Source organism: Corylus avellana, chromosome ca4 (assembly GCF_901000735.1).
Source record: "Corylus avellana chromosome ca4, CavTom2PMs-1.0".
Lineage (NCBI taxonomy): Eukaryota > Viridiplantae > Streptophyta > Magnoliopsida > Fagales > Betulaceae > Corylus > Corylus avellana.
Genome location: NC_081544.1, coordinates 23,486,486 through 23,509,618, shown reverse-complemented (window position 1 = coordinate 23,509,618; position 23,133 = coordinate 23,486,486). Strand labels below are relative to the sequence as shown.

Sequence of the window (23,133 nt, the reverse complement as noted above, 5' to 3'; positions counted from 1 at the left end):
AGAGACAAAGGAGGATGCAAGTGACAAGAGAGCAACAATTGCAAGGAAATGGACTCCTTTCATCATATCCAAGTACACTCTGTGCTTTACTTCTCTTCTATGATATTGCTTTGGGGATAGGTACTTAGAAATATTGAATGGGAAACATGTGTATTTATAGATACTCGATATATACGGAAAGGGTCAAGATTGGGCCTGCTACACCAAGTCTTGAGTGGTTATGGATTGAATATAAAAATTGTACCAAGTTTCTTCAACAACTAATGCAGACTTTTTAACCACGTTTTGGTTGCTTCTTCTTTGTTCTTAATTGATTCCTTCAATGCCGTAACATATTTGTAAGAGGTGATTAATTTGGTCAATTAAAAACCAAATTGAAGCACCGAATTAAAATCCACTCTAAAACCGTGGATGATGCGTAGGAGTCCAGATGGTGTAATTCTATAAGTTACTTTTATGTCACTCTAAAAATGAGGTGGCTTAGTTACAATTTGATCAAAATTCAATAATAATCAATCATAAGGCTGTCCCCAAGAGGTAGTTCAATCCGCTGGGACCACGCCTAATGAAGCGTAGGTTACTTGTTCGAATCCCCCTCTCCCCTCTTGTGCGGACATGTCAAAAAAAAAAAAAAAATCAATCATCAGGCCAATGGTGATTTTGAAAGTCACATTATTTTTTGAGTAACACAATAGGGATACAAAGATGACTTCTAGTATTACTCGTCTGGGTGTAGTGAATTCACACGAGTAATTCTATAAGTCACTTTTGTGTCACTCTATGAATGAGGTGTCTTTTAAAATTACCATTTGATCAAAATTTAATAATGATGAATCACAAACTCAACGATAATTTTAAAAACCACATCATTTTTAAAGTGATATAAGATGAATATAAAAGTGACTTGAAGCCTTATTCAATCCATACACATCGGGCTTATTATCATTTGAAAATAATAGAATGACGTATGACTTATGCATTATAGAGAGCGTAGTTTTGATGATATGCATTGACGAATGGAAGTGGCATATATAAAGACTTGGAATAGTAGTAGGTAGTGGAAATTAATGAAAAGTATTCATTCTTATCCAAACAAAATACGCCCATTTTCCTTGCCTATCTCTTTAGGAATTTGAAATCAAGATTGCTTGGATTTAAACGAAAAAATACTACAGAAATTTTGAAGCGTTCGTTCTTTTATGTTGTAGTAAAAATTATCATTGAATAAAATTATAAATAAAAATATATGTAGTATTTAATGGTGATTCACTTCCACGTAAGATAATGCACATTTAAAAATAGAGAAATGTTATAGGTCAATTTTTTTTCTTCATATTTAGCCTATTTCATCTTACAAATCAATTATTGGATTTATGGACTTATGTAGACTTCACATAAGTCAACAGTGGACTTCACAAATTTAATAATTGATCTATTGAATTTGTAAGAAAATATGGATCAAATATAAAGAACTTATTGACCCTTCATATTTCTCTTAAAAATAAGAAATTATAGGGGTTAATATTTTTCTCATATTTAGCCAATCTCATCTTACAAATGAATCATGCATAGCATTTCTTTTCTTGTAGATATCCTTTACGTTTTGTATTCAGAAATTGTTTGGCCTCTTTTTTTTATTTATTTTTTATTTATATTTATTTTTAATTAGGTGGGTTTGGTATATTACTCTTGGTCAATGGTGGCTTTCTTGAGTCAATGCAAGTGCTGAAGGATCGACCATTAGAAACCTACTTTTTAATGGTGATGGGTGAGAAATATTGCATGGGAAACATGTCTGTTTATAGACACTACAAGAAACTGACTCATCAGGGGCGACTTATTAGGGGCGACTTTATAGTCGCCCCTAATACTCAACTATTAGGGGCGACTTTTAAAAGTCGCCCCTAATAGTTACTTATTAGCGTCCACATAAAAGTGGACGCTAATAATGGGTCGAAAGGGTTACTATTAGCGTCCACTTTACAGTGGACGCTAATAAGTCGACCCTAATATACACGCGGGAATTATTAAAGGGGCGCGAAAAATTTAAGGGGCCAAAAAAAAACTTTTAGCGTCCAAATTAGTCGACCCTGATAGTACACCAATAGCGTCCACTTAAGTCGACCCTAAAGGGTACGTAGAAAAAATTAAAAAAAAAAAATTAAAAATTAAAATTGATGAGCAATAGCGTCCACTAAAAGTGGACGCTAAAGACCCATCATTAGGGTCGACTTTGAAAGTCGACCCTAATGCTTAACTATTAGGGGCGACTTTATCGCCCCTAAAGAGTAGGTAAAAAAAATAAAAAAATAAATAAAAAAATAAATTGATGACCAATAGCGTCCACTAAAAGTGGACGCTAAAGACCCGTCATTAGGGTCGACTTTGAAAGTCGACCCTAATGCTTAACTATTAGGGGCGACTTTATCGCCCCTAAAGAGTAGGTAAAAAAAATAAAAAATAAATAAAAAAATAAATTGATGACCAATAGCGTCCACTAAAAGTGGACGCTAAAGACCCATCATTAGGGTCGACTTTAAAGTCGACCCTAATGCTTAACTATTAGGGGCGACTTTATCGCCCCTAAAGAGTATAAAAAAAAATATAAATAAAAAAATAAATTGATGACCAATAGCGTCCACTAAAAGTGGACGCTAAAGACCCATCATTAGGGTCGACTTTGAAAGTCGACCCTAATGCTTAACTATTAGGGGCGACTTTATCGCCCCTAAAGAGTAGGTAAAAAAAATTAAAAAAAAATTAAAAAAATAAATTGATGACTAATAGCGTCCACTAAAAGTGGACGCTAATATTTAAGTATTAGGGTCGACTTTGAAAGTCGCCCCTAATAGTTAAGTATTAGGGTCGACTTTGTGGACGCTAAAGAGTATGTAGAAAAATAAAAATAAAATAAAATTAATGATCTGAAAAAAATGAAATTTTAAATTTTAAATTTTAAATTTTATAAAATTTATAAAATTATAAAATTATAAATTATAAATTATAAATTTTCTAAAAAATAAAAATAAACTTTTATAAAATTATAAATTCTCTCTTAATTTGAAATTAAAACTTTTATAAAATTAAACTCTAATAAAAAATGAAAAATTAGTTCGATCGAAGATTCAGTTCAACTCTAAGCATTTTATATTATATTAGTGTATTAGTTATAAAATGTTATTTCCCAAAAATTTACCTCCGATAATATGTCATTATTTATTTTATATAAATTATCAGATATTCGATCGATCGTGATAGGATCAAATGATTGATCAAACTTCAAACAAATTAAAGGTTCGTTCAAACATCCGTTTGGTCCTAGATCAAACTTGAAACAATTGAAATTGAAGGATTGATCGAATATCCGATCAATCATAATGAATTAATTCGATTGATTATGATAAGATCAAATGATTGAAACAATTGAAATTGAAATTGAATTAATTCGATTGATCGTGATAAGATTAAATGATCGATCAAACATCCGATCGATCCCAATGAATTAGTTCGATTGATCGTGATAAGATCAAATGTTCGATCGAACATCCGATCGATCCTAGTGAATTAGTTTGATTGATCGTGATAAGATCAAATGATCGATCAAACATCTGATTGATCATAGTGAATTAGTTCGATTGATTGTGATAGGATCAAACATCTGATCAAAAATCCGATCGATCCAAGTGAATTAGTTCGATTGATCGTGATAGAATCAAATGATCAATCAAATGTTCGATCGAAAATCCGATCGATCAAACATCCAATCGATCCTAGTGAATTAGTTTGATTGATCGTGATAAGATCAAACATCTGATCGAAAATCCAATCGATCCTAGTGAATTAGTTCGATTGATCGTGATAAGATCAAATGATCGATCAAACATCTGATTGATCATAGTGAATTAGTTCGATTGATTGTGATAGGATCAAACATCTGATCAAAAATCCGATCGATCAAAGTGAATTAGTTCGATTGATCGTGATAGAATCAAATGATCAATCAAATGTTCGATCGAAAATCCGATCGATCAAACATCCAATCGATCCTAGTGAATTAGTTTGATTGATCGTGATAAGATCAAATATTTGATCGAAAATCCAATCGATCCTAGTGAATTAGTTCGATTGACTGTAATAGAATCAATTGATCGATCAAACATCCGATTGATCCTAATGAATTAGTTAGATTGATCATGATAAGATCAATTGATCGATCAAACTGAATACAATTGAAGGTTCAATCGAACATTTAATTGAACTATAAGTTTTTTATATTATCTTAGTGCATTAGTTATATTGATCTTATATTATCTTTGAATTTTGTATTGATCTTAGAATTAATTATAAGATAAATATCAACTTAATGATCTTTATTAAACGGAAATTATTAGTTAATATTATAATAATAAAAACATATTACAGGAGAAAATAAAGAAAAACAAAAATAAATAAAATAAATAAAAATTAAAAATTATAAGTATAATTTTTTTTTTTTTTAAAAAAAAATTTTGAGGCTCATTAGGGGCGACCTTAGTCGCCCCTATTGAGTGCGAAAAATAAGCGCCATCCAGTGGCGGGATATCTGAAATTGGCGCTAATATTATGAAATTTTCAAACCATTTTTTTATGTTTTCTGAAAAGTTCAGACCATATTTGTTTGATCCAAATCCCTAACCCCAAAGTCCCACCCCCTTCATCACTCTCTCTCTCTCTCTCTCGATCTCTCTCACTCAGCGCACGTTTCTCTCTCCGGCAGCTCTCTCTCCGGCCCTCCTATCACTCTCCGGCGCACTCAACTCTCTCCGGTAGCTATCTCCGTCGATCTAAACCCATCCAAGCAGTGAAGGGGCAATCAAACCCTCGGCGACCGTTTCTGTCAGTGTCTCTCTCGCTCATTCAGGCCGCATAGAGGTGCTATTTCCGTTTTTGCTCTCTACGAGATCAGACTAATTAAAGAAAACGTTTATTTTATTATATAATTATCCCATTATATTTAATTTTGTCATGAATTTGTTATCTTTGTTGAAGGAATTGCCAGTTTAGATTATTTTCAATTGCATTACCCGCGAGCTTCAAATTGTGCGATCCCATTCTTATGCTTCTTATGAGTTATTTGACTTGTTACAGATGAAAGATAGCAGAGATGCTGTCAAGAACGATAAAGCCTCAAAATCCTCAGCTGTTAGCTCTCTCCCACTCATTCTTGATGTGGATGACTTTAAGGTAGGCTTCAAAACGCATCAATTTATGTTATGCAGATTTGCTTATTGTCTTCCAAGGTCTTCAATTTCAGCTAGGTCTTGTTAGTCTTACACATTTCTGTTTTGGTAATTAATTCGATGATTTACTGTGAGAGATGTGCTTAGAGATTTAGGTTTGGAACTTGTAGTGTGATTTTTCATTTGACGCGTTGTTTTGAGATGACTAAAATATTGTCTATTTTGTGAAGTTAATGTATGCAATTTCAGAAAAACTTAACTTATTCTTTATTTTATTTGAAAAATTAATGCATTTCATGTGCTTGACTTTTTGCCTAGGAAGGGTAATTAATTTTGGAAACTTGGAATCTTTTTAGTTAGTTAAAAGACAATGTATGGTAAATTAATGATGCCACTTTTATAAAAATGAATATTTAAACAAAATCAAATAAATGCCACCGGCGGATTAGTTGAGTTGATGGCCCGCCCTTGCAAAGCAGTGAAGTAGTAGGGGGACTAAGTCTAATTGTAGAAGTCAACAGTTGGTGAAGGTCAATGAAATCCAACTCCATCGTGCACACCACAGTTGAGGCAAGTGAAAGCATCGGCCGGACACGTGATGTGTTTATTTGACTTGGGGGAGTTTGCATGCCTAGATCCGCATAATTAGCGGGATGAAATCTGAGCCGAGAGAATTGATTAATATTTAGTGCCACTGCCGATGGGTTTTATTGGGTGCACACACACAATTGAGAAAACCACATGCATTTCCCTGTTTTATGCTTTAATTCTATTCTTCTTCAATGAGGTGTGTGAGAGTAGTACTAGAAAGTAAGTGCTGCAGGACAGGTTTGGATTGATGAAACTTAGTGTTTGATTGATTCAGAATGAACCAAAGAGGGTGGATTGCGCTCGATAGCCGCTTGAGTAATTAATCTCAAGAAGGAGGTCTCTGTCCAAGATTCTAAGCACCGCAAGACACTCGCTGAGGTTAGTTAACTGAAGTGTTGCTTTGAATTGTGATACATGTAATGAGTTTTCCCATGAATCTGAAAATTGAGTTACATATGATGGTTATATGTCCCTTGTGCTTTTAATGAATTTGCTTTGCTTATAAAAAAAAAAATGATGGTTGTCTGTATTTTTTCTTTTTCAGCTGGAAAAAGGTGTAGATGGATTGTTTGATAGCTTTGCAAGGTTGGACTCACGTATTTCAAGTGTTGGACAGACTGCTGCAAAGATCGGAGATCATTTGCAGGTAGAGTTTTCCCATGCTTCATTGCCATATGCTTATGATCCTTGTAGTTAATACAATTTTATCACCATCTCTATTGAAACTTTGTTATTTTATGTTTTCATTTATATGGCGTTTTCTTGTCAGAGTGCAGATGCTCAGCGAGAAACTGCTAGTCAAACAATAGAGCTTATAAAGGTATTGTCAATTGATCATTTAGTTTATGATATCCTTTGTTAGAACGTGCTAACTGCATTATTAATTTAATCTCTGCAGTATTTGATGGAGTTCAACAGCAGCCCAGGAGACCTAAAATCGCTTGGAGTCATAGGCTTTCTTATCCTTTTCAGTGGTGTTTGTCCTTGTGTAGAACTGGAGAACAGATTGCTTGCTCGTTTTGATGCAGCATCACAGCGGAGAGAATTGTCTTCAATGGCTGAATGTGCTAAAATTTTATCTCAGGTAAATACTTTTGTTAGGTCTGATATGTAATAATTTAATTATTATTGATTTTAAACTTAATAGCTTCATTAAGTAGCTCTTCCTTCCCTCTTTCCCACTCTTTCTTCATCTCTCTCTCTCTCTCTCTCTCTTTGGATTTATAATATGAGGATAAATCGAATTAATCCTCCCTAACTACTTTGCTCTTTTACTTCATTTGTTTAGTCAACAATCTTTTTAACAGATGATGAGAACAAAGTGAATGCTTTTGACAACATTAATAATTTCTTAAACAAGATTAGTAGATTTGTTGATTAAAATGGGCAATTGAAATAGACTAGTTGAAATAAACAGCTGCTTCCAATCCTTAGACCTTGTGGTTGCTTAACAAGCACTCATCCCAAATTCTCAAGCATCTATAGCTATTCAATGTAAAGCTGTTCTTGTGGTTGAATTCTTGTGGTTGAATTCTCAAGCATCCCAAATTTTCCAGTAGGTACATGTGTGTGTGGTCGTTTAATCTTGGCGGTCCATAGGGATTGTGGTGTCAGTTTCAACAAACAATGATAGTAGGTTTTTGTTATAATATAGGCAAATGTGGGTTAAGAAAGTTTATATTGTAGCTGTTTTAATGTCTCTTTGCTGCCTGTAACTGTCAAAATCTACAGGGAAGGCACCCTTCCCCCTACTCACCAAAAATTATATAAAAGAGATGATTTGAAACCTGCCCAACGCTAGGTTGGATGAGAGGACCACCTTTTTTTATTGCTTGCCAATTTAGTTTGGTTGTGACTGGGATTTGACTATTTTGGCTTTTTTTATGCACTATTTTGGCTGTGACTGGGATTTGACTTGATAGCCTTTGTAAGAGTCATGTTTAATGGGGGCTGGCGGGCATTTTTTCAATGATTGTCTTGGGATTGTAGATGTCTCACTTTGTTACTTCATTATATTGGAGTTAACATGTATTAGTGGGACTGTTATTGATATATGTTAGAAGTATTGTGGTTAGGTGTTAGCCGATGTATGTTACTCATACCAGTGTTCCCTGGTTCTGCGATCGATCGCACTTGGAGTGCGATCGATCGCAGTACCAGAGAGTTTTCAAGTAGGTTTTTTATATTTTGCGATCGATCGCACTCCAACTGCGATCGATCGCAAAATGTCGAAAACCTACTGGTACTGCGATCGATCGCACTTGGAGTGCGATCGATCGCAGATTTTTTTTTTTAATTTTTTTAGGACCATTAGGGTCCACTTTGTGGACGCTAATGGTTAACTATTAGCGTCCACTTTGGTTTGGACGCTAATAGTTAATTTTTTATTTTTTATTTTTTTATTTTTTTTATTTTTTATTTATTTTTTTAATTTTTGAGGACCATTAGGGTCCACTTTGTGGACGCTAATGGTTAACTATTAGCGTCCACTTTGGTTTGGACGCTGATAGTTAATTTTTTTTTTTTAAAAAATAAAAAAATAAAAAAATTTTGAGGACCATTAGGGTCCACTTTGTGGACGCTAATGGTTAACTATCAGCGTCCACTTTAGTTTGGACGCTGATAGTTATTATTATTATTTTTTTTAAGGACCATTAGGGTCGACAAAGTGGACCCTAATGGTTAACTAAAAGTGGACCCTAATGCTTGCCTATTAGGGTCGACTTTCGCTTCCGTGTACATCATCTTTAGGGTCAAAACATTGTGACTTTTAGGGTCGATAAAGTGGACGCTAAAAGTGATCATTAGGGTCGACTTTTAAGTGGACCCTGATAATCAAACATTTGATCATTAGGGTCGGACTATTAGCGTCGACACCTTTAGGGTCGAAAAAAGCTCCACTGGCTACAACAAATATTCCCACTTTAGATCTTTGAAAATTTTGGACTCCAAACGCCCCAAAGACCTGTTCACCCCCTTGTAGTGCTTCAGTAGGAGAGGGGGCTCTTTTGAAAGCCGAATTCATGGGGTATCCGAGCCGGCATTATCCGGATTCGATGGCCAACTTGTACTACAATAACAACTTCTATAACAAAGTCGTTCGTTAGAGAGGTGTTTTAAGATCCAACTACCAACGATACATCAAGCGATCAGAGATTGTTTGGAGAGCCGAATTGCAAGAGTTCCAGCAAATGGTACAACAGAAGTTGCGCCAATTGTGGGAGACATTGGAACACATGCAGATGGGTTCTCTTTGGAATCAGAGGGACAATGATTCCTAGGATGACGATGGCATCCAAGTGAAACCCGTTTAGATTCCTTTTGTTGACAAGTACTTTGATGATGATATAAGTCGATCACATTCGACTTGTCCGTAACCATATTCATATAAATCTTCAAATAGGCACTTCACCTATGAAGAAAATATTAATTATGGTGAAAAGGATGTGGAGACTGTTAATTTGGTTGAAAAAGTAGAGTTGCCATCAGAGAAAAAATATGTGCAGCCACAATCATTGGTTCCAACATCTACACCAGTGGAAGAACAAGCACAACCTCCCCAACCACAGGTGCAACTCATCATGATCAGCACCAAAATTGGCATCCAAGAGCTAGAAATCGTAGGAGGAATTTTTATGGAGTAGACAAAAAGGAAAAATTGTGTCTTGGTGATATTTATGTAGATTTCTCCAACTACATTTCTTCGAAGGAGCCACGCGTGCCATGTCCCAAAGAAAACTCAAGGACGAGTTTTTTTCAAGTGGGGGTGTTTGATGTAGGATGACATTTACATATATTTTCGGTGAAAACGAAAATAAGAAAAATGTCAAAAATAATATTGGAACAGTGTCGTTTGATCATAATTTTACTCATTCTCACACAATGGAAGTATAAAAGGAATTATTTGTCATGATTCAAATTGATTTTCAATTATATTTAATTTTCTATTTTAGAATTATGATTTAATTTTATTTGATTAGGATTTTATTTATAGATTTTTTTTTTATTAGGACTTTATTTCTTTTCTTTAATATGATTAGATTTACTTTAATGATTTCATTTCTTTATTAAGATTAGCTAGGTTTACTATTGCTACTAGGATTATATTTACTTTCTCTACAAGTATTTTTTTTCTTTTATATATATATATATATATATATGTGTGTGTGTGTGTGTGTGTTTAGTTTGTTAGCTAAAACAGAAACTCAATTGAATTATTATCAAATTAGAGAATTAAGTTTTATCTTTCTCAAGCGTACATGCTTTTTGGTCAGAAGAATAAGCAAGATGCTTCTATTGTGGTTACTTAGTTTTCCACTATATCACACTGTATGATATCTTCCCAACTTATACAAGGATCTTTGATACCGGAAATGTTTACGGACATAATCATGATAACGAGATCTTGAATATTGGCAAGGTACTGTTACTCTCTAATCCTATTGAAATGTTGATTGTATATGTTTGTTTGGTTGAGATTTACATTCTGATATTAGTCGACAAAGTTCATTACCAGCTTGTCCTTTTATAGGCTCTGAAGCAGTTTCCTCAAGAAAGAATTCAATTAAGGGTTAAATACCTCATACCTCCCTGGGGTTTGCCAACTTTATTTTTTTCTTCTTGGAGTTTCATTTTTATCACAGGAGGTCCATGTGGTTTTGATAATAGATCAAGTTAGTCCTCCGTCAATTGACCGTTAATTAACTTAACGAAATTCCACGTGGACCAATCAAATGTTGACACGTGGCACCTATTTAATTTTTTTTTAATAAAAAAAAAAGTATTTTCAAAAAAAAAAAAAACAATTGGGGGTGGCTCTTTGGTGCCCAAGGGGTGGCCGAAACCACCCCCAGTGGGTCCTGGGGGTGGCTCGGCCACCTTCATGGAGCTTAGGGGGTGGCCGAAACCACCTCCAACCACCATTGGGGGTGGTTTCGGCCACCCCCAAATGGCCAAGCCACCCCCAATTGTTTTTCTTTTCTTTTTTGTTTGTTTTTTTTTCGAAAATACATTTTTTTTAATTAAAAAAAAAATTAAATAGGTGTCACGTGTCAACATTTGATTGGTCTACGTAGAATTCCGTTAAGTCAACTAACGGTTAACTGACGGATGACTAACTTGGTCTATTATCAAAATCACAAGAACTTCCTGTGATAAAAATAAAATTCCAAAAAAAAAAAATAATAAAGTTAACAAAACCCCAAGAAAGTATGAGGTATTTAACCCTTCAATTAATTCTATTCTAGATAAAATTAGCCCCATTGGCCAACAACAGAAAACTGAGCCACATAATCTGTGAGGGGTAAAATCTGGAATGTACTAGTCCGTTGAAAAGAGAAAGCTTGGAACCATTTTGGCCACAAACTCACAAAGTGGAATGCAGCGGTGCTTTTGAGGGCCACGCCGCTTACAGCATCATGTGTGGACAAACGAACCCACGTGAACCAATGAGCTTTTCAAAATGTATATAGGAGGACGTGGATCCTAAATATCCACCCCTCTGCCTGCCCTGGCACACTATATATACGCACTCGTACTCTCGTGGAAGTGCGATATCCACACTCACAAATAGGCATTAGTTCCAAGTTCACATTTCTCCACTACATAATTTAGCATTTGTTCCACTAAGCATTCATGATGATTACTTCGGCTGCAATGCAATCCTACTTGGCCACCCCTGTGACCCGTTTGGCCACTGGGTCTAGGGTGAACCAGTTTCTTCCCAGTACTTATGTGCGACGTTTGCCTAGGAATGCTACCGTGCGTGTGCGGTCCATGGCAGAGGTACGTAGAGTCTCAAGCTTCTCTTATTATTATTATTATTTTCTCAGGTTATAGCTTAACCAAGTGCAAGAAATGATCCTAACCGTCCATTTCCTTGGCTTACAGGAAGACAAGCAAGAGCAGCCAACACCTGTTGCGGCTACTCCACCACCGATACCACAGGCGCCACTTAAACCTAAGGTAGAAATAACTCTAGTGCTGTAGGATATAACCATTTGTACACCGTCGTTGTACCATGCATTTTGATTTGACAACGTGTTTTGGTATAAGCAGGTGAGCACGAAGTTCTCTGACGTGTTGGCATTCAGTGGGCCCGCACCGGAGAGGATCAACGGCAGGCTAGCCATGGTTGGCTTCGTTGCAGCAATGGCGGTAGAGCTATCCAGGGGCCAGGACGTGTTTACTCAGATATCTAACGGCGGGATCCCATGGTTCGTAGGAACCACCATTCTGCTATCATTTGCATCTCTGATTCCTTTGTTCAAAGGGGTGAGCGTGGAGTCCAAGTCAAAAGGGTTTATGACTTCAGATGCTGAGATGTGGAATGGGAGGTTTGCCATGTTGGGTTTGGTTGCACTCGCTTTCACCGAGTATGTGAAGGGTGGAACCCTTGTGTAGACTCAGATTTTGCTACTTTAGAACCGATGAATAAAACAATATAGTTCCATGTACTTCGGAAGTAAATAGTGTAAACCAATTTCAGTGAATCAAAGCATAGGAATTTATCAATTCAAATGGGAAATCTCAGCGTACACCTTTACATCTATAACGAATGAAGAAATTTTAATAGCCTTTGAAGGTGCTCTTCATTTATCCATCTAAAATCGTCGTGGATTGTCGCATGACAGTAAAACAAGCTCAATTGATACTATTCTATCTAATTTAATGCTTAATGTTGCAATATAGCAAAGCGTCTAACGTTGACTATAAAATGCACAAGTGGATTGCAATAGTACGTTATATCGCAATTCAATTTGAATTAATACATCCATATCCAACCTTGCTACTACTCCAAGACTTCATACACTCAAACCAATGGAATGAAGTTGAGTAAATTGAGCTCCAACAACCGTATTGAAGTAGAATTGAGCATCGGCTCTAATTCTCTTATTATTATTTTCTTTTCTCGGTTAATAAGCGTCATCTCTTATTCATTACATAGATTATCTCAAATTTCCGTGTGGAAAAGGGCCTCTACAGTGTAGCAAACATATGAACAGAAAGAATGAGAAGAATACATATTCTACTATTTCATATATTTACATATGCACCAATTAACATGAATCTTTCTGGTGGTGATATTATATATTGCACCACCTACGGATCAAGGAGAAGTCCGTGCATGCTCAACTCTCCATTTTGGTACTTACTACTTACCACTTCTTCATTTTCTTGCTTCTGCATCCAAGAATTAGTGTGTCATGCAAAATAACAATCAAACGATATGTGAAGGAAACCGGTAGCATACATTAAAGAGAAAGAAGATTTCTTTTCTTTTTCTTTTTTGATAAGTACAGAGAAAGAAGATTATAATATTACTAGACTAAATTTCCTTGCACCTAGCCATCTGCTTCAATATTGTTAAGAGATATTTCATACTAGGAAAAAGCTAGAGTCAAAGTTCTATTTCTGAAAAAAAAAAAAAAAAAAAAAATTCATATATTATATATCAAAAGCTCCTTACTATTTCCTAAGGCTATCTCTCACTCTTATTTATATTTTGATATATATGTGCATATGTATATATTCAACCCACATGTTTAAAAGTAAAAGGAACATAATTATTAAACTTCTATTAGAAAAGATATCTAACTACACTATTAGATTATAAGTCAACTTCATAAAAATGTATCCAGATACTTACTTCTACAGGTGGATCAACTGGAAACAAATTTATGACTTCTGAATTGAAGCCGAATCCACTGAAGAAAGGGAGTAGGAAAGAACAAAGGAATCAGTGATACATATAAGAACCGCATATAGCAGACAAATGAAAAAACTAAAAATCAAAACAAGATTCATTAAAACGGACATGCGACCTCCAGTTTATTAGAAATGAGGAATGAACCTCCGCGATAATTATTCAAATGAGGTTACGAAATTCAAAAACCAACATGATCATGCAGCGCAGTTGGATCATGGCTTAGTTGAGTAGAATTTTATAAAATAGTACTTGGAGAGGATGCAGGAACAATACCAATGGGATAAAACTAGCTGCCACACGTAAGGAATAAAGAACTCTTCCGGATGACTCTCTTGTTCATAAGTGAAGCGTAATTGCGTGAACATCTGTGAGAACAACGGCATGTTAATCCTTTGGATAACATTCCCAGTTTAGACTGGACCACTAATTCTACCATCCTTTTTCCATTTCCATTACCTTCATTCCCTCACCCCGCCAAGATCGGCAGTTAATAATTATGAGTTGTAGTACTTTCTCTACTGACCATTCACCATCTGTACTTTGGGCATCCATGCGACTATTAAAAAAATCTAATACCTAAAGAGCCAAAAGAGAAAATGAATTTCAAATGCACTCAGGAAAGCATAGCATAAAATCAAACAATGTTGGGTAAGTAACCTACAACCTAAGCTTGCCATGTAACAAAATGCAAGATTGCCAAGACAAAGAATAAACAAAAATATTTCCAATAAATATGAGGGAGCATACAGTATAAATGTTTTCAAGCAGCTCGTTGAAGCGTGGATGATTCTTGAATGGCTGAAAGACCTCCTGCCTGTGCATTATAGCATATACGACCTGCCTCATTTCATACAGTGAGGAATTCAGAAAATATGAAAGGTGTAAATGTGAAATTAAAGAAGATTTATCTCACTTCAATCCTCAACCAAAAGATGATACCTCAGGATTCCTTGGCAAGGCATAAGTCAAAATTGCATTTAAAATTTCAAGAACAAGTCTCAGGAAATCCGTATATATATGTAACTCTGTCGACTGCAACAAAAATCATCTTGCTTAGCCAAACAAAATAAAGTATAAGGAGGGGCAACATCCAAATAGCATAAAATTTGTAATTGTAACTGTTACAGACCATATCATCTGAAAGAGAGTTTATTGAGTCGCCTTTGGCTATATGCACCTTATTATCTCGTAGCTCTGCTAATTTGTTATACCTAAATCCAGGATTACATTAAAGGAAACAATCATAAGATAATGACATATGAACATAAGTATGAAGTTTGGCAAAATTAAAAAGGAACAGAAGTAACCTACTTGCGCGAGAGCATAAAGAAAAGGCTGACCAGCCTCTGTGATGCATATGAACTCAAACGGTGGACATGAGGTGCCAGGTTTGCCAATGTTGCTAGACAAGTTGTATGGAGATAAACATCCTGTACAATAGAACATTTTAAAAATGATAATGGGAAGAATTTCGCTAAAAGTTAGATATCCAGCTACACATCAACAAAATCTTTGATGTGAAATGCTTATAAGAAAACATTAATGGAAACTGTTTTTGAAATGTTGTTGTGAAACGTCAAATTTTTAAATAACTATTCAATCTATCAGAGGGCTTTTTTTTCTTTTCGGAATAGGTAAATACAACCATACACACTTGTACGGGCTCTGAACCCCTGAACTCACCCTCCATACACACCTGTGGAAGGGTATGCTATTTTGTCCAAAGAACAGTAGCCAATAAGGGTCGAAGGTGGGATGGACAGTATTCGCTTATAAGAAAAAAGAACTGACTGAATTTTATGGCTAGGATTGGTTTCAGAATTAAGATTACAAACCTATTTCAGGTTGGGATGGCAGTTGATATATTGCCTGGTATCTTCTATATAGAATTAGTATGCATTGGTGCATATATGCATTAATTCTTTAGTGAACCCAAAGAAAGCAATTAATTGCATAACTCATCTAGTCTCAGCCCTCTAGGACGGGTTCTGGATAGACCTAACCTGGTTAGGGGCAGGTATGGGTGAAGTACAAATATCCAGCCAAGGTTTGGGGCTTTATGGTAGAGGATTTTCTAGGGGATTAGATTAAGGAAGACACCACATTGTCATCCCTTAGCAAAAAGGTCTGAATTGATATATCCATCAATACATTTGTACGTCAACAGCCTTCAAACCAAACATCTACTCCCACCATAAAAAATGGAAGGAGGGTAAGGTCACAAGTTCAATCTCATATAGGTGCTTGACTCGTACGTAACTATCAAAACGAACACTTGTAATGGACATTGGCAAATTGAATAAATTATATCAAATCTCAGGCCTCAGATGGTGGAATATTTCCAAAAGGATTTTCACATAATTGAATTCAATTCAAGTTAAAGATGCAGCCTGCTACAGCACACACTGTATTCAATAAAGTCACCATAAAAGTAGAACATAAGCAGATCAGCAATATGGATCATTAAAGACTTACCCGCAACTTAGACAGATTATATTGCACAGTCCTTATGAGAATAATGACCATCAGGGAACCAAGAGATGTCTGCTGAAGGAGGCGTTCTTTGTACCATGAGACACCAGGCAGAATCTGTCCACACAATCTAAATTAAATTCAATCCTTATCTAAAAGCCAAATGGCAAATAGATGCAATCCTTACCAACTTATGAATGCTTGCATTAAATGAAGAATCCTGACTTAGTATCAGAAGTATAATCAGCAACATGTAGATTTGATTAGCTGTCCTCCTAGGTGCATCATATAGAGCTTCCAAAATGGGCATCAACTGTTAATTTCATCACAAAAACATAGACCAGAATCAGGCTTTGCCGCACCTATGCCACATCAGTAGTAAACACAATACACCAGATTGCTTGATTAAATATAATCTAAGAACTTAATTGAGCACAAGGGTGAGCAAATTACTTATATCATATTTTTTATTTTTTTTATTTTTGATAAGTACTTACATGATATATCTAAAAATATAATATTTAAAGAGAGTGACAACAACTGTTTTCATAAGCTCTTTGCACCACTTATATATGATAAATATATAACATTCTTTATATACTTTTGAAAATCTTAAACAGCTTCTCCATACCAATGTATCCAAATCAGTCCGCACCAAGACATACTCCAAAAAGTCTGAGTTCCCCTGCAGTAATGAATAAAGCAAAAGGACAGCAGCCTCATCAGCCAAGCACCTGCAGCATCAAAACCCTAAATTATTACAATCTTATGATCTCTGATTTTTGTACAAGATAGAGAAACTAGAACCATACTTATACTTTCAGTTTCAAATATTATTATAGCTCCAAAGGGAAAAAAAACTACATAAAAAAATAAAAAAAATAAAAAAATGCAATGAAATTCAAAACCCTGAGAAAGCACATGATAAAATTCGTATCCTTACAAGTTAGAAACATTTTCCTAACAATAATACAAGAAAAATAACAGCAAGTACCAAATAGCTCCAACCTTCATTGTTATGGCCACAACAATCTAGGTACACCTAGCAATAAAAGCAGCCAAATAATGATACATATTTTACTGTTCTTCCTGTTGAAAATTAAATAAGAGTAATCCTATCTTTATCAGGATAAGGTTCAGCAAAGCTTCTTCAAGTTTCTTTACCACCGGCCAATGAGCTCTAACTCAAATGACACCTCCTTTCCCCATAAGAGATGGGGTGAAAGGTGAAGATGTGAGTTCAAAGCCCACCAGGTGCATATCTGACATACCAATTAAAAAAATATGTTCAACACCTATTCCTCTGTTGTTTGATGTGAGAACTTCTTATATTTCCAGAATATAAAGACTATGGCTGTGACTTGAACCATATCAGGTTCTTACGCACACAAATTTTCGATTGCAAAATATTAATATATTTAAGAATGAAGCTTCCATGTCACTAGTGGCAAAGATAGAATCTGAAAAAGAACCCTGGATTTCAAATGCTAGGGTTTTGACGCTATAAAAATGACTCATAGAACTAGGGTTTCAACCCTCTGAACCCAGGATAAGAAGGAAAGTAGCCTAAACACTATTAAGATATGCATGATAATCTAAAACAAGATTGGTGAACTAAGTTGCTGACTACCCAGCATAAAAGACAAATCACGGCAGACATTGCACAAGGTAAAATATAATTAAGATTCATTTGGTAGTAATCAAGAAAGCTAATGAAATTAGTCTATTTTAACCAAATATGGTCAGCTGATGAATGCAAATGGTAGGTGCAACATAGTACACTTCATTCAAATGTCATTGAATTCATTATCATACTGAATGCTGTATCACCTAGATAACATACAGAAAACAAGTGAAATCTATGTACTGAAAAGTGTAAATCCAATTTCAACCCAAAAATAAATTCTAGCACAGATAAAATCAGAGTAATCTCACATGATATAACTCAAGTAGTAAGTCTAAACTCTCAAACACTGATACAGAAGGAAGCATACACACTCACATGCCCAGAGTATCGAACAGAGCAGCAAAAGGTAACCTCACTACAGGACCAATATGTGCATTCCCCTCAACATCTATACGGTCAACTGCAAAGCAGGGCACTGATTTACCAAAGACAGCCTTGGCAATTTAAAAAAAAAAATTTGAAAAATGAGATTTAGTATCATACATTCAAAATCCGTGGCATTTTCCAAAGCCTTGCAGTAAGGGTTGTCAGAAAAATGTGTATTTTCTTTCAGAAGAGAATCTGAAGTAGCACTATCAACAATTCTCTCTGTCACGGACTCGTTGCTCACAACACATTTATGATAATGAATGAGAACAAGAAGCACAAGGAGACTGCAGTCCGCCAATGGACTTCTTGAACCTTCACCTCTTGAACTGCCCAAATAACTCAATGGCAATAAGACAAAATTGGCTGCAAAGAAAAAGAGTACAATGTCCACAGAAGCTTCTGTCAGTGATGTAAGCCTTGAACATTGCTCAAAAAAATCATCTTGCATTGGTGAAAAGGATGTGAAAGTATTCTAAAGAAACATTAAGGTGCAAAAGATTGGGACAATTGATGGAAGACAAAGCACAAGATAATGCTATTTGATCTGTTATCAGTAGCACTCCCAGTTAAAGCTCGTAGGAGCAAAATAGAAAGAATATGAGAATCAAAGAAACCAGCATACCAGCTGCAGAACCGACTCTTTGAAGAACACTAGGCTGACTTCCTTCATAAAATATGGAATAAGTTGCACTTTTGAAGGGAGGTTGAGAGATGTAATTGAGCAGAAGTTTTCGCACAACCAAACTAACCAAAGAGCCATCCTGAAAATAGCAGTAACAATCTAAGACACCGGCAATATATTGAAAATATCTGGAGATTTGGAGCTAACTAATAAAGCTGAAAATCTTGTAACCTGAACCATTGCTGCATCAATAAATGGGTTCACATCTTTTGGTCCCGGAGATGGCCCACAAAGAAGCTGAGTCGACATTGCAATCAGCATGAAATTAAGCAGCTCCAAGTGTAGGAAATACGTGTTGGGACTTGTGAAGACACAAACAAATAATCAGGGGAACAAAATATATAATTTTCAACCATCAAAAACCAATAGAATAGTCTCACATGTACCTCACATCTACTGAGCTGATAAAGCTAAGCACACTACGCACAACAAGATTCTCGATGTTTTCATCTGCATATAAAACACATTAATTTGAGGCCCACAATGCTTTTTTTTTTTTTTTTTTTCAATAAATAGAAAAGATAGCCATCAAACAAGCAGCTAAAATACACAAGACAAGGCTCAAAACAAAACATTAAAGCTGTGCCGCCTCTAATATATAGTAAATGTCATTACGGGAAGATCACTACATATTTTTATCTTTTCCATTAATAATCGTACCATTTCAAACCAAAGAGAGTAACCAATATATAGAAGTTATGCCCAATTACAAATCAATTACCTTGAATAAAATCCTTTGGAATAGGTTCTTTTTCATCCAGGGACAGATATAACTCCTCAATGTCATCGTTTTTGGCATTTTCGATCAAGTGCTTCAAGAAAACAGATGAGATGTAGACGGCATTAACAGCCTTTTCGTAAACATTGGACGGAGCACCGGAAGCCGAAACACACTCTTGCAAACACCAAGAAAGGTGGATCAAAATCTTTGCAAGATGCTTCGTGTATTGGTTGTTTTGTGCTGCATAGAGGTAGAGAACAAAAAAAAAACAACACCCAAAGTCAAAATATGAAAAATTAATAAATTAATAAAGCTAAAGAATAGCACAAAAATCAGTCATCCTATTCTTTATTTCTTTTTCTTTTTTTCTTTTTTTTCCTGAGAAAAAATCAGTATATGCACTTATAGATTCACAACTCGAATATTTCACTCACATTGACACCTAAAATCCTTTAATCAAGCACAAGAAACTTCGAATTACAAATACAGTTCGGGCGCGTTCGAATTCTAAACAACCGTATTCCTACACTGTCAAACGCTATGAAATGAAAATTAATAATAATTCCGAGAAAAACTAATAGGAAATTTGCTTACCGAAGAGCTCGCAGGCCCCCCGAACACGGTGCGAGGGCCAGTTAAGGTTGAGAGGGAGCTCGAGGAGTTTGTGCCAGAAATCGGAGGAGATAGGGAACGATTTCTCGCCGACGAAGGTCCCGATCAGGTACTCCGCCGTGTCCTGCGGCCGCGCGCTGCCGCTCCTTCTAGGCGTTGAAGGCACGGTTCCCATTCGAACTCAAAATGTCGATTGTCACCGAGTCCCCCGATCAGAAGCCGAGCCACGTGATCTCCAACTCGTAATTGATCGGCTTCAATGACATTATACAGAGAGAGAGAGAGAGAGAGAGATGAGGTTTAGAGGGCTGGATCGGTTCGATTTACGGTGACTGAAAACGAATTGTTTCTGTGCGTACGTGAGAGAGAGAGAGAGAGAGAGAGAGAGAGAGAAAGCTTCGAAACGAAGATTTAGGAGACTGGACTTTGGAGCAATTTTTGGGTCCGGAGTGCTAATTGACGAACTTGCCTATGGATTTTGCGTAGCAATTCTGGATTATAATATAAAATTGGAAAAGTTATTTTTGTTTCGTTTTAAAAAATATCTATGTTACTTTCAAGATAACTCAATCGATTAGGATTACGCTTAAAAAAATAGAAGTCACTAGGTCGAATTTATTTCCTCCTCTTATACGAACATGTCAAAAAAATATATATATATATATATAATTTCATAGTTTTTTTTATGGATTTTTATTTATTTGTAAGTTTTTTATTTATTTAAAATGTAATATCAAAACATATAGTTTATCATTTTAATTTTCTTGGGAGAAATGAAAAATATGAAAAAATTTCTGTGAGTCTGAGAGGCTTTTCTACAATATATTTATGCGAAAATTGAAAATAAAGTACAAATTATTAACTTTTTATAGTGAAGTAGAATTTAATAAACTAAGGTTCGTCCGTCCTTGTTAAACCCTCACTCACGCATTTCTCTAGGTGCTACCAAATTAACGTGCGCCATGGGTTTAGCCACCATTGACTAGGGAGATTTAAGGGACTATATAAATTCTAAATTATTATTATTATTATTATTATTATTATTGCATTGTAGGAACACGAAATGCGATTCTTTTAGGGCTTGGCCCACTCCCTCCGGCAATAAAGAAGGAATGAGATTAAAAGATGAAGAGGAAAAGTCATCTTTGTACTTTTCCTGGGACTTAATTACGTGTATTGCAGAGTGAGGTGCTTCCAGATGTTTGATCAACGGCAGAGAGAGATGCGAACATTTGGCTTTGGATACCCCACGGGACAGAGTAGTCTTTGTGAGTGGATTGAGACTGTTGGGGGGGGTCCGGGGGGAGTTGGGCTGTCGGTGCCTATAGATAAGCCTCTGAGGCTGAGAATCAGAGGTCCCATTTGGCGCTTTATGGGCTGTTTCATGTTTACTATCAAACCATCCCATTGGTTTTTTCAATTTGAATGCCGACAAATTTTTTTTTATCTAAATTATTTTATTAAAAAATTATGTATTTTTCATATCCTACCCATTTTTATTTTATTTTATTAAAAGAACACAAAGAAGATAGCGACCCTTTAATAACCTTATATATAGGACGACGATCACATTCACCTTTTGTACAAGACAATTTTTTTATTTTTTTTATTTTTAGATATTGCTAAATTTACTAATCTTTTTTTGTCAAAATTGGTATTATTAGGATTTTAGTTGGGCAAGACGTGGCTGGGAAGGTAGAGAGAAGGGTTCAAAAGTTGACTTAGCTTACATGACTCAATAATTCTCTCTCTCTCTCTCTTTTTCTATGGAAATACAAGAAATTAAAGGAGTATTGCTCAGGTAAAAAAATAAAATAAAATACAAGAAAATGGGAAAAGGGGGTGTCTTGGGGATTTGACTATTTGAGGCCACTGACTGTGAAGGAAAATCCAAGAAGAGAGACATCGGATGAAAATGATTCAGAACACAATAATTAAGGTCATTGTTATGTGGAGCCTTATTAGGATTAATAGGGTTATTTTATTATTAGGAGTCTTATTGGGACTAGGTTATATATTATTAGAAGTTTTAAGGATGAGCATGTTCTCATTTTTAGAGTTCTCCTATATATATATATATATAAGGCATCCTATGTTCATTAATAAAACAGAGATAGATCAAAAGTATAATTTGCTTTAATGTTTGTCGTTTGATCGGAAGAATTAGGATTTCTCGAATTACCCTACAACCCTAAAAATTTCTTAATTACTTTTATCTCTTTCTTTTCTTACCTAATTTACTTTTTCATTACTCATGTTGTAACACCCTCACATTCTAGTACATAGTAAGAGAATTAGCCTAAAATCTTGGACTTAGGTATGTAAACCATTGATATTGACCTAGTGAGCTTAGTAAGAAATTGGATCAAAGCCCCTTAAAGAAGATCATAATTAAGGGCTAATGAATTTCATAATTTGATGGTTTAATTAATCATGACACATTGCATATAAGATAATAGGGTATAAAATATTTCTTAACCTTAATTTTTTTTTTTGAAAAATTAACCTTAATTAATTAAGTCAACCATTTCAACTTCTTCCAACACTATCACTCGAGAAGCTCAAACCACTTCCTATACTTTACTAACTCATAAGACTCCGCAGTCTTTGGCAAATTGAAGCTTATTAAATTCTCCTAGTGTTTTCAACCACACCATTATAACTTTATAAATAATCCATCCTCCCTCTTTCGAAGTTATTATTTATGTTATATTTGCACTTATATGTGATAGATTCCTTAAATATTGAAAAAACATGTTATGTTATGCTTAAACCTATATGTGGGGGTGAAAATACGGTTACGGTTAACGGTTAGCAGTTATTGACTATAACCGTTAACCGTAACCACCTCCGCTAACCGCCTATGCGTTAACCGGCGGTTAGCGGTTATTAACCTTAATAACTACATGCTAACCATTTTTTAAAGAAAAAATTAAAAGTTAAAAAATAAAAAATAAAACGATATCGTTTTTATGATAATATGATAATACACTACTACATATGACATAATTTCTAGATTTTGATGTATTTTTATATGCATTTAAACACAAAAACGACATCATTTCATGCATT

The 23,133-nt window shown here is 35.2% G+C and overlaps 2 protein-coding genes and 1 long non-coding RNA gene across 5 annotated transcripts; 2 read left to right on the top strand and 1 right to left on the bottom strand.

Annotated features, from left to right (window-relative positions):
* The first annotated feature begins 4,624 nt into the window (after window positions 1-4,624).
* Window positions 4,625-6,984, top strand: LOC132179913 (uncharacterized). Of its 2 annotated transcripts, none has more exons than XR_009439986.1 (6): window positions 4,625-4,911; window positions 5,128-5,223; window positions 6,085-6,188; window positions 6,355-6,456; window positions 6,580-6,630; window positions 6,709-6,984. It is a non-coding gene; the product is annotated as an uncharacterized LOC132179913 (long non-coding RNA). The 2 variants fall into 2 exon arrangements; XR_009439987.1 differs by having other exon boundaries at window positions 6,069-6,188.
* A 4,364-nt stretch (window positions 6,985-11,348) lies between these two features.
* LOC132178665 (early light-induced protein, chloroplastic-like) lies at window positions 11,349-12,265 on the top strand. Of its 2 annotated transcripts, none has more exons than XM_059591153.1 (3): window positions 11,349-11,594; window positions 11,700-11,774; window positions 11,865-12,265. In XM_059591153.1, exons 1-3 carry the CDS (start codon window positions 11,445-11,447, stop codon window positions 12,210-12,212), a joined length of 573 nt encoding a protein of 190 aa, XP_059447136.1. In that variant the 5' UTR covers window positions 11,349-11,444; the 3' UTR covers window positions 12,213-12,265. The 2 variants fall into 2 exon arrangements, with proteins under 2 accessions (XP_059447136.1, XP_059447137.1); XM_059591154.1 differs by having other exon boundaries at window positions 11,351-11,594; window positions 11,868-12,265.
* A 403-nt stretch (window positions 12,266-12,668) lies between these two features.
* Window positions 12,669-20,332, bottom strand: LOC132178663 (uncharacterized; the record flags this gene model as incomplete). The annotated part of the gene is given in 18 exon segments (XM_059591150.1): window positions 12,669-12,992; window positions 13,459-13,516; window positions 13,792-13,883; window positions 13,975-14,094; window positions 14,266-14,355; window positions 14,458-14,550; window positions 14,648-14,729; window positions 14,830-14,948; window positions 15,994-16,107; window positions 16,178-16,303; window positions 16,622-16,724; window positions 17,993-18,077; window positions 18,161-18,409; window positions 18,669-18,807; window positions 18,900-19,029; window positions 19,115-19,178; window positions 19,450-19,689; window positions 20,044-20,332. Coding segments are annotated over 18 exon segments (2,178 nt in total). The 3' UTR covers window positions 12,669-12,911.
* Window positions 20,333-23,133: the final 2,801 nt, after the last annotated feature.